Source organism: Petaurus breviceps, unplaced genomic scaffold (genome assembly GCF_028583685.1).
Source record: "Petaurus breviceps papuanus isolate PSGF00001 unplaced genomic scaffold, PetGlider_PUasm1.0 90842, whole genome shotgun sequence".
NCBI lineage: Eukaryota > Metazoa > Chordata > Mammalia > Diprotodontia > Petauridae > Petaurus > Petaurus breviceps.
The window spans coordinates 6036383-6048431 of record NW_027187358.1 but is presented as its reverse complement, the minus strand read 5'-3'; the positions used below and the strand labels follow the sequence as shown (position 1 = coordinate 6048431).

The 12049-nt window shown below is 35.3% G+C and overlaps 1 protein-coding gene across 3 annotated transcripts in view; it reads right to left on the bottom strand.

Moving 5' to 3' along the window:
- PLEKHH2 (pleckstrin homology, MyTH4 and FERM domain containing H2) overlaps window positions 1–12049 on the bottom strand; it is a 126071-nt gene that overhangs the window by 41051 nt on the left and 72971 nt on the right. For all 3 annotated transcript variants that reach the window (XM_069071598.1, XM_069071600.1, XM_069071599.1), the window contains 6 exons: window positions 9101–9259; window positions 8425–8505; window positions 4639–4818; window positions 3851–3959; window positions 2620–2732; window positions 1454–1633 (listed from right to left, as the gene is read on the bottom strand). In XM_069071598.1, coding sequence (XP_068927699.1) covers window positions 1454–1633; window positions 2620–2732; window positions 3851–3959; window positions 4639–4818; window positions 8425–8505; window positions 9101–9259 — 822 coding nt within the window. The remainder of the gene's footprint in view (window positions 1–1453; window positions 1634–2619; window positions 2733–3850; window positions 3960–4638; window positions 4819–8424; window positions 8506–9100; window positions 9260–12049) is intronic.

Sequence of the window (12049 nt, the reverse complement as noted above, 5' to 3'; positions counted from 1 at the left end):
CGTATTCTGCCATAGATCTTTCACAGGGAATCAACCTGTTTTATCGAAGGTTGACCTCTAGGTTTTGTTTTTGTCTTTTAAAAGGTTAATAATATTTTTTGATTATGGGTAAAGTAATTTAGAATATTATCTTGGACTGTAAATTTTCTTTTGCTATTAAGAGTTGATTTTTTCTCCTGTTCATTGTAGAATGAATCAATAATTCCTATGAAAAATGATATGTTGTAGGATTCTTCTCTGAGAAGAAGGAATTCTCAGAAATCTCAGGTTTAAAAAAAACCTTTTAGCAAACAGCAAAAAAATCTAATATAACTGCAAATTACAGCCTTTGAATACTGGATTAAAATAGAGATGCTAAGTGTGAGGGCTGAGTCAAATATTCCTCTGTACCTATTTAGATAACTGGATCTTCGAATTGGTAGAAACCTTAGAGATTATATAATGTGACCCTTTTACTTTATAAAGGAGGAAACTGAGGTCAAGGTTCAGAAAGGCTTGGAAACTAGGTCTTTTGACTTTATAAATATAAATATTTATTCTATATAATATACTTGAACTTCAGTCCTTTCTTACGTTGATGCATGTTATTGTTTTCATTATGAGGGTGTCATAAATGGCAGTTAAGTAATTTTCAAAAGTATATAAGGATTTTGCATTCACCTTGTCTGTCCTTCTAGACAGAATGAGTCAATTTGCCATTTGGTCACTTTGGTGATAGAAGACAAAAGGGAGTATTTACAAATTAGTGTCCTAGAAACTGAAAGAGGGAATGAGAGTCCAGAAGGATTTTAGAGTTTTAGATATAATATTAAGCCTGAGAAAAAGGAAATATTGTTCAGTATCATAAAAAAAATGAACAGCTTATCATACCTAGCATTTTATTGGATAGTATTAAAAACAATGATGCTAGGGGCAGCTAGGTGACACAGTGAATAGAGCACCAGCCCTGGAGACAGAAGGACCTGAGTTCAAATACAGCCTCAGACACCTAACACTTACTTGCGATGTGACCTTGGGCAAGTGTCTTGACCCCAATTGCCCTGCCTTACCTCTCTGAAAAAGAAAAGAAGAGAAGAGAAGAGGAGAGGAGAGAAGAGAAAAGAAAAGAAAAGAAGAAAAGAAAAGAAAAGAAAGGAAAAGAAAAGAAAAGAAGAGAAAAGAAAAGAAGAGAAAGATCCCTATCCTCAAGGAGCCTGCTTTCTTCAGGGTAGCTAGATGGCACAGTGAACAGAGCACCAGCCCTGAAGTCAGAAGGACCTGAGTTCAAATCTGGCCTCAGACACTTGACATACTTATTAGCTGTGTGACCTTGGGCAAGTCACTTAACCCCAAATGCCTTGCCTTCCCCCCTCAAAAAGAAAAAAGGAAAAAAAACAACGCTGCTTAATTAAGAAAGCTATTTTGTGGTTCTAATTACTTTTTTATGTCACAAAACTAAAAGAATCAGAGGTACCTGCAATGGTCCAGATTGATTTTGTATTTGTCTTCGTCTTGTCTGTTTAATGAGTTGACAACAAATTTCATTCTGCAGTTCAGGGTGTGTAAGGCAGATCTGCAAAGCACTCTGGGCCAATGATATGTGGTAATCGATGGCAGGTGAGTCAACAGCAGCATTTATAAAGAGTTGGCATGTCTGTATATGAAGAAAAGCAAGGACTTTTTATTTGAAGTATGAAATAAATGACATTCTCCAGTAATGACATTAATTTGACTTAGGTCTTGATAGCAATTTTTTTTTTGTCAAAATAACCATTATGCCCAAGGAAAAGGGGAGGCAATGGAGTGATTAAGTAGTTTGTTTGAGACCTTTTCATTTCAACTCACTGTAACTTCAATCTTAAGTCCTTTCAGTATAAATATTTCTATCATATTATTTTCATAATTTAAAAGCATAAAATACAACATGACAATGATTTTGTAAATCACTCAGTATACTTATGAATAGCTGAAAGTGCTAATGTAAATTAAATTGAGATGGAAAGTTTCTTGAGAGCTCTATTCCAATCATGTGTTTTCAGACAGGGCTATACTAGACTATCATAGGGAAAAAAAAAAACCATTACTATGTTGGGAAAATAATAGACATTTTTGAAATGTAAGGGGAGAATAGGAAAGAGAAATATCTTTATTGTGTTAAGATATGTCTAGGAACTAAGGTCTCCTCTGGTAACCCAGTGCAATGTTTAATATCTCTGATACAAAATTCTTCCTTATAGCTAATGTAAATCCCTCATTCTGGAGTTTAAGTAATTTCTTTTGCTCTGTCCTCAGCAGGGAAGAGTAATATGGTCTGTCCCTGAGCATTTTAAATACTTAAAGGCTCATTAAAGCCACCCTTCAGTTTTATCCAGGGACATTTTCCCAAAGGTTTTTTTTTTTTCCAATTGTTAAGTCATGTCTTTGAACTTATTTTTTGTGGTTTTCATGCCTCTCAAGTTATATAAAATCCAGAAAAGGACAGAGCTTTTATATATAAGTAACCAGGTCTCATTGATAATAACATATATCTGGTATGCTATTTCTTTACTGATTTAGACTTTTTTGTTTTGTTTGTTCGAACAATACTCACTGTCCTTATCTCCCACCCCACCCACCCCTGGGTGGGGTGTAGGATTTTACCTTAAATAACTTAATAGCTTCAGTCTGCAGAGCTTCAGAAGGCAGTGTTGTCAGAGGAGAACTGATTCCTTCTTTGCTATGACACAGAGCAGGGTGTCTCCATATCTGAGAAGCTGACCACAGAATAAAGCACTTAAATAAAACAAGAACTCACTGATTTTACTTTTGGTTAAATCAACCCTTCAAAGAGGTTTGGTTCATTCAAGCCATGCCTACCCTATCAAGTGGAACAAATCAAGAAAAATTTGAGGTAGGAAAAGAGTGACTGTTTTTTTTTGTTTGCTTGTTTGTTTGTATTTTTTAGTAAAGTAGGGATAAATGGATCTAAGTATAAGGTATAAAACTAATCAGATTTCAGGGACACATAAATTTTTTGAATTTTTTACAGCTGGTCTCAGTAACTAAGTGCCTAGGACAGGGCTTTAGATATACTTTTGTTCAGTCATTTCAGTCATGTCAAACTTTTCGTGACCCTATTTGGGATTTTCTTGGCAAAGATACTGGAGTGATTTCCTTCTCTGGCTCATTTTACAGATGAAGAAATTGAGGCAGACAGGATTAAGTGACTTGCCTAGTAAGTGTCTGAGGTCAGATTTGAACTCAGGAAGATGAGTCTTCCTGACTCCAGACCCAGTACCACCTGGCTGCCCATATTAAATTAAATATTAAATTAATAAAGTCGACATCAGATAAACATTTGGAAAACTACCTCTGTGCATTTGTGGATTACCTGGAAGGTCTTCTGCTGTACCGTATATTTATCTTTACCAGCTGAAATCCTACCTCTGTCCTTCCAGCTGTAGTTCAAATGCCTTCTCTGACCTTCCTTTTCCTCCCATAAATAATCATTCTTTTCTTGTAAATCTTGCAATATTTTGTGCCTCTTTTAAATGATTACCACAGTCTATTTCGTACTGTAGTTATTTAAGTACGCGTTTTATATCTATTCCTAGACTATAACCTCCTTGAGGGCAGGGACCAGGCCTCATTTATCTTACTATCACCAATAGCACACTACACAATATCTTATATATAGTAAGCACTGAGCAAATATTTATTTAACAAATCTCCATTTCCATGTATCCACATACATATTTGCTGAATTTCTTAATGCTATAATTAGAACTCTGGTACAGAAAGAGATTATGAAAAGTTGACTATAACTCTTGAGGAATACATTTCTACTTCCCGTAATTGGTGAACCCTGGTTAGCAAATGAAGAAACACTTACTGGGTTCCCCTTCTATATTAAGCAGTTTGCAAACCAGCTGCTCAAATTCAGATCCGACATTTACATTGGTGCTTCCAGCTGCAACCGTTAGATGATAAAGCCAAGTGTCCTTAAAAACAGATCATAAGAATAATTTTTCAATTATTGGAGAAAAATCTAATTTTATGTGAACAAATTAAGACTTTGGGCTGGAAAACTCTTGCATTTTCAAAATCATGGAGTCGTTTCAGTTAGGCTGAGTCTGGATTGTGCCCATGTGCCTAAATCCTGACTGATGACATCTTTATCTTCTATAGAAATTTCTTAGCAAAGCATGACCAAATTATGGAGTGCATCAAGATGGTAGGTGGAAGCTGTCTCTAAGAGACTGAAATAAATGAAAATAGTTCATTTTCAATTATATTAGACAAAAACTTTTACTAGGTCACTGAACATAGCAGGGATGTGACAAAAACCTTTAGTTTTCTCTCTAGAAATCTTTCCTTGTGAGAGAAGTGACATCTCATAGCCACTGAATAGTTTCAATGTGAGGGCTTTTGAGCATCTTTCTCTTCTAAATTCAGCCTCTGGGAACATTTGGCAACAGGACTGGAAAATGACAGATCTAGTAAAAGCCATGGGCCTATATCCAAGTAGGGGGAAAATATTTCTTTAAAAAAATGAGCTGAAAATAAGTAAAAACAACTGTTCCTTTTCTTATTTACCTGGGAATTCTTTGGAAAATTGTTAATAATAGTGAATAAGCCTCTGTCTAAATCAATTTGCTAGAAAAAAATTTTCCTTGTCACCTTCTCATGCTTGGATCCAATCAGAAGGTAGCTTGGTCCTTGCTCTTTGGGATGGATGACGATGGTATAATGTGTAGATAATAGACTGCGACCACTGGCCTCATAATCTTCATCAGAATCACAAGATCTGTCAACTTCTTCAACTTTAGCCTCCCAAAGTTTGATCTGGCCCAAAGGAAACTGAAGCAAACATCAGTAATGGTGAGAAAGTCACTTTCTAAATTATTTTCCTGCTTGAAAATTTCAGACCAAACCCTCAGGGTTCACTGACCTCAACAAAGTAGAGGATTTCTTGAGCTCCTTAAAGGAGAAGGGAAACAGAAGAGGGTGAGGGGAACAAGCATTTATTAAACACCTACTGTGTGCCAGGCACTGTGCTAAATGCTTTACAAATGTTATCTCATCTGATCCTCACAATCGGGATGTAGGTGCTATTATGATCCCCATTTACAGTTGACGAAACTGAGGCAGAGAAGGGGAAGCAACTTGCCCAGGGTAACAGAGCTAGTTCGTGACAGAGGCTGGATATGAACTTAGTCTTCCTGACTCCAGGCCCAACACTCTACCCATTATGCAACCATTTCATTTTTATATAGGTAGTAAGAAATAGAACTTAATACTAGGAATTTTCTAAATGATCATTCTGAGAAAGAAAGGCCTGATGTATGCCAACATACCCATAGAAATATTCTTTGTGGTAGCAAAAAACTGGGAACATGTATTATCTATTGATTGAGAAATGTTGAGCAAACTGATATTTCCATGAATACTGTTGTACTGTAAGTAACGATGCATATAGGGAATTTGGAAGAATAGGAGAAGATTTGTATGAACATGTTGAGCAAAATGATCAGAACCAGAGAACAGTGTCTACAAATAATATAAACAAAAATCACACTAAAAAAGTACCAAATAATTATTAATTTTAATGGCAAGTCTGTCTTCTTACAGAGAGGGGATGGGGGCTCTTATAGAATGTGGCATATGTGTCAGTTATGGTCACTGTTAGTTGGTTTTGTTTAACTGCTTTTCTTTATTAGTGAGGGCTTGTGGAGAGAGGAAGAAGGAAATGACACAGAAAAAGGCATCTATAAAATTAAAAAATAAATTAATAAAAACATAGTCTGACTCACTAGACTGTGGAAATAGAAATAAGACATAGATTGGCTCTGTGGTGATGGAGATAGGAGCAGATTATGATAATGCTTAGGTTATGATCTGGGAAGACTGGAAGGATGTGATGCCCTTGACAAAAAAGCTAAGTTCATTAGAGAAGTGGGTTTTGGAAAAAGCTAACAGGGTCTGTTTTGGATATGTTGAGTTTGAACCATCTCTGGACATTCGGTTTGAAATGTCCAGGAGGAAGCTGATGATGGGGGACTGGTGCTCAAGAGACAACCTGGATCTGGGTTTACAGAGATGGGAATCATCTCATATATTCGCATATACACAAATATGAGTGTATACATAGACATGTGTATCTGCAAACAAACATATATAAGTGTATGATACACATATTTATGGGTATACACATGTACATGTGTGCATTGCACACACACATATACATACATGTATCCACATACACAAAATACTCTGACTTCCTGGGAATATGTTTTACATATTTTCCCAAGTTGGCTAGCCAATACATAACTCTCTGCTCTTGAAAGAAAATGGAGGAGATTCATTAATGAGGACAGAGTTAGGTCTTTGTGCCAGTTCTAAAAACAAAAAATGAATAATAATCATAATAATCCAATTGAACATATTTATTACATAAAATGCGGTACCTTAATACTAGTTCGCCATCATAAAGGCATGACTTTCCATCTTTACATATAAGTCTTTATATGTAAATATATCAGTCTCTGAAATATCTTTTTCATCAACCTTTTCCTTTTAACTCTCACCACTCTAGTTCAGGCCTTCAACATGTTTAGTCTGAATTATTGTATAATACTCTCCTTTTGTTGTAATTAGCTATTAATTATTATTTTAGATATCAGATATTCTATATATTATATCTATTTTGTTATATTACAATTATGTAACAATTATATGATTAAATTTAAATATTATAATTAATACTCTCCTTTCCTCTGATCATTCCTCTCTGTAATCTACCCTTTGTGCCACTGCCAAAATAATCTTTATAATGTAAAGGTCTGATCACAGAATTCCCTAATCATAAATGTCCTGTAGCTACCTGTATCCTACAAAATAAAATATAAACTTCTCACCTTAGTATTCCCTACTATCTGGATCTCTACAATCTGACCCTAACCTATCTTTTTCTTTTATGCCATAGTGTTTCTCTTGGTGTTGGCTAAAGTGGATTATTCACTATTTCTCAGTCTCATCTTCTACTCTCACCTTAGTTTCGTGCATCTTTTTCCCTTCCTATGCTTGACATTGAATTCCATCACTCTCTTCCTCCAGTGCCTAAGACAAGTGTCACCTTATTCATAAAATTTTCTTTGAATCCCCCACCTAGAAATGACTCCTCCCTTTTTGTTTGATATGACCTCTCCATTTAATAATTTTCTAACTTATGTTAGTTATTTGTGTACTTGTCTTAAGATCACAGATCATAGATCTAGATCTGGAAAGGACCTCAGAGGTCATCTTGTCCATACTCCTCATTTTATAGATAAGGAAACTGAGGCCAAAGATCAGGCAGGCTGCCCAAGGTCATACAGGTTTTTAAGCATCAGAGGCAGAATTCAAACCCAAGTCTTCTGATGCCAGACCTTATGCTCTTTTCACTCTACTATGCCTTATCCTCCCTACTGGGTTACAAATTCTCTGACCTATAAGTGGGGCTATAATCAGTAAATTTTCATCATTGTTTATCCATTGCCTTGAATGTAGTAGACATTCAACAAATACTTGTTTAATCTGAATGCTCTTTAAATTTTTTTTTCCAAAAGCAATGTGCTAATAAAACCATACAGTCTTCATTGCCTGATTCTTCTCATGATCCATGAGAGTTAGAGGTCCACTGCAGAGTCATAGAACAGAGTAAGGACTACCCAGCCACAGACTGGGTATCCTCTAAGGATACTACATCACAGATTTTTAAAAGGCCACTAGGTCCAAATCATTTTTGGATCCAGAGGTGACACAAAGTGCGCATAAATGGTAACTGGATACATGTATCATCTTGGAGATCTTTTATCTTATGACCGTAATACTGACATGCAAGGGTTCTGGAACTTTTCCCAACATGTAATCTGCCATTTCTTATACCTTTAATACCTTTCAATAGACCATATTAGACCCTTCGGACTCCATCCTATCAGACCATATCAGAATCCCATCCCTGACCCTCCATACAACTCTGTCTACCTTCATCTGTAAAATGGGGATAATAATAGCACCTTCTTCCCAGGGTTGATCAGATGAGAATAATTGTAAAGCACTTAACACATGCCTGACATATAGTAAGCACTATATAAATGCTACCTATTATTATTACTATGTTTCTCAGCAGATCTTTAACATGGTTTAGAGGTTGCTGGACCCTGGGGAGAACACAGAAAGGTGATAGGTGGTACAAGAAGCCTCTTTCTTCTGGGCTAAGATGAATTTTTAGACATTCTTAAGGTAAAAAGAATCAAGATCTCTGTGTAACACTTGAAAATCTATATTGTTTGAAACAAAACTTTAATTCAAAGTTAAAAGATAAAACCATTAATAAAACTATTAATAACATAGTAAAAGAAAAATGTTAGTTATAATTTTTAAAAATGGCTCTAATTAGTCTATTGGTTAAGAATACATACATACCTTATCTTCTTGACTACGAAAATAATACAATGTTTTTCCTATGAGTGTACACCAAACTCTCTTAGAGTAGCCATGCTTTACCTGTAATTATATTATAAAGAACTGAAAATTAATTTCAGAGATCTGATACCTCAAAGTACATCTTCCCTACTCTAATTTTAAATGTATAGCTAGGGAATCTAAGATTACCCTGTTTGACTAAGGCACATATTCCAAAACATTTAATATTAATTCCAAACATTGCTTTAAAAATACCTGCAGCACAAACATTGCTTTAAACATACCTGTAGCACAAACCTTTAAAAATATGCATAGTACTTTTTTTTTGCTAGAATAGTAAAAAGTCCTCTTGTGAACATAAGGAAGAGAATACTCTAAATAATATTTATTATTTATTACACATTGCCAAGGTTACTATTATTTTATAATATATTTATTATATATTATATATAAATACTTTACCAAATTCTATATTAATAATTGAGCATATTTCTCATCTGATGTGTTCATAAAAGTCCTTCAAAAAGAAAGGACAAACCACCACAACAACAGCTCAAACAACTATGGACAAGCAAGCAACTTATAGGATAAAGTGGAGACAAGAACAGAGGGAAGGCATGGCACACTTTTTTGTGTAATGATCATTCCTAAGAAGTTCAATGTTCTAAGATCCTACCTTGGTAAGCAACCCCTTGACTGTTGGTTTTCCATCAGGTTGGAGGAATAGAGGATTGGCAGCTTGTACTCGAAGGACGTTCTGTAAGACTTTAATCCATTCCTCTAATATATTGGGAGAATCTGCAGTTAGGTAGTAGGTGCGTTTCTCAGTAGTCAACTAGAATGGAAGAATAAAGTAGTCTTGAGAAACACTATAGGATTTCTTTCTTTCTAAGCCCATTCTTTAAACACAACCACTTAACATGGAAGCAAACATGCTTCTCTATGCCTTGCCTTTGAAGCCGAGTCATATGCAAAAATGACTTTTACTGATTTGCCCAGGTGTCAATTCTCCCTCTCTCTATCCCTAATCATGGTGTGCTTTAAAAAATAGAATTTGTATTCAATGATCTGTGAACATTTTGAAAATCAGTGTGTTTCACTGGATAGGGCACTGGCCTCTGACACAAGTATAAATTGATCCTGGGCAAATCACTTGACTTCTCAGCCCCTGACAGCTCTCTAGGACCACAAATTGCGGAGAAGGTAGTAACCTGCATTGGTATAGCGGGTTTTCTATACCAATTCAATCATAGGTGTAATTTACATCCGGGTGAGCATTTTGCCTCCTGAGGAATAGAGTGTGAACCCATCAAGAGCAGGAATGATCTAACTTTGTATTTGTATCTCCAGTACCTAGGAAAGGGCTTAGCACCTACTAAGTGCTTAATAAATGTTTTTTTGATTGACTTATCAATGTATTCTTACTTTCCACATTGTGACCATCTGGTGAAAACTACAATAACTAAATTTTTGTTCAATGTAAAACCAGGTTATTTTAATTTTAAGAACAGACACTTTCAATGGTAAAAGAAAATCATTGGGTATAGAATTCACTAATTTGTCCTTGTATTACATCAGTACCTGGAATCTTGGGGATGTTTCTAGGCTTCATATGATTGAAATTTTGGAGCAGGAGTAATATTAGAAGACATTTCAACCCAGGACCTATATGAACACAACTACAAAACACTTTTCACACAAAGTCAGATCTAACTAATTGGAAAAACATCAATTGCTCATGGCTGGGTTGAGCTAATATAATAAAAATGAAAATTTTACCTAAATTACATTACATATTTAGTGCCAATCAATCAACCAAATCAATCTACCAAAAATTAATTTATAGAGCTAGAAAAAATAGTAACAAAATTCATTTGGAAGAATTAGAGGTCCAGAATAACAAGGAAATAAATAAAAGGAATGCTAGGGAAGGTGGCCTAGCCATACCAGATTTTAATCTGTATTATAAAGCAGCAGTCATCAAAACCACTTGGTACTGGCTGAGGAATAGAGTAGTGGATCAATGGAATAGATTGGGTACAAGAGACTCAGCAGTCAATGACTATAATAATCTACTGTTTGATAAACCCAAAGACCCCAGTTTCTGAGATAAGAACTCACAATTTGACAAAAACTGCTGGGAAAACTGGAATTTGGTATGGTAGAAACTGGGCACAGACCTTTATCTAACACTGTATATCAAAATCAAGTCTAAATGGGTACACAGTTTAGGTATAAAGGCTGATACTATAAGTAATCTGGGAAAGCAAGGAATAGTTTACCTGTCAGATTTATGGAGAAGGGAAGATTTTATGATCAAACAAGAATTAGAGAGCATTATAAAATGCAAAATGGATAATTTTGACTACATTAAATCGAAAAGTTTCTGTACAAACAAAGCCACTGTAACCAAGATTAAGAGGGAAGTGGAAAATTGGGAAAGAATTTTTACAACCAGTATCTCTGATAAAGGCCTCATTTCTAAAATATACAGAGAACTGAGTCAATTTTATAAGAATATAAGCCATTCCCCAATTGATAAATGGTCAAAGGATATGAACAGGCAGTTTTCAGAGGAAGAAATGAAAGATATCTATAAGCATGTGAAAAAATGCTCTAAATCACTATTGATTAGAGAAATGCAAATCAAAACAACTTTGAGGTACCACATCTCACCGGTCAGATTGGATAAGATGACAAAACAGGAAAATGACAAATTGTTGGAGAGGATGTGGAAAACTTGGAACACTAATGCATTGTTGGTGGAGTTGTGAACTGATTCAGCCATTCTGGAAAGCAATCTGGAACTATGCCCAAAAGGCTATAAATAATTGCATACCCAGCAATGCCACTTCTAGGGTTATATCCCAAAGAGATCATAGAAGTGGGAGGAAGATCCACATGTACAAAAATATTTATAGCAGCTCTTTTTGTGGTGGCAAAGAATTGAAAATTAAGGGGATGCCCATCAATTGGGGAATGGCTAAACAAGTTGTGGTATATGCATGTAATGGAATACTATTGTGCTATAAGAAATGAGCAGCAGATTGACTTCATATTTACCTGGAGAGGCTTATATAAACTGGTGAGTGAGATGCTTATATAAACTTATATATCACTTATATAAACGATGCTGAGTGAGAAGAGCAGAACCAGGAAAAATTTGTACATAATTACAGACACAACGTATATGTGACAACCAACTCTGATAGACTGGACTCTTCTCATCAATGCAAAGTTATAAGACAACTCCAAAAGACTCATGATGGAAAGAGATGTCTATTTTCAGAGAAAGAACTAGAAAGAACAGAGTTTGAATGCAGATTGAAGCAAACTACCTACTCTCTTTCTTTTTCTTGTTTGGTTTTGTTTCCTCTTTCCCATTGTTCATTCCATCAGTTAACAATCCTTCTTTATAACCTGACTAATGTCTAATGTGAAAGCCATGGTGGGGGGGAGGGGGAGTGGAGAGGAGAAGGAGGGGCAGAAAATTTGAAACTCAAAGGATTGTGGAACTGAATCTTGTAAACTAAAACTAAACAAGCAAATTAATAAAGACAAAAAAAGAAGACATTTCTTCCCAAAGAATTTAATGAAGTAACAAATTCCCTGATGTATATCTCTT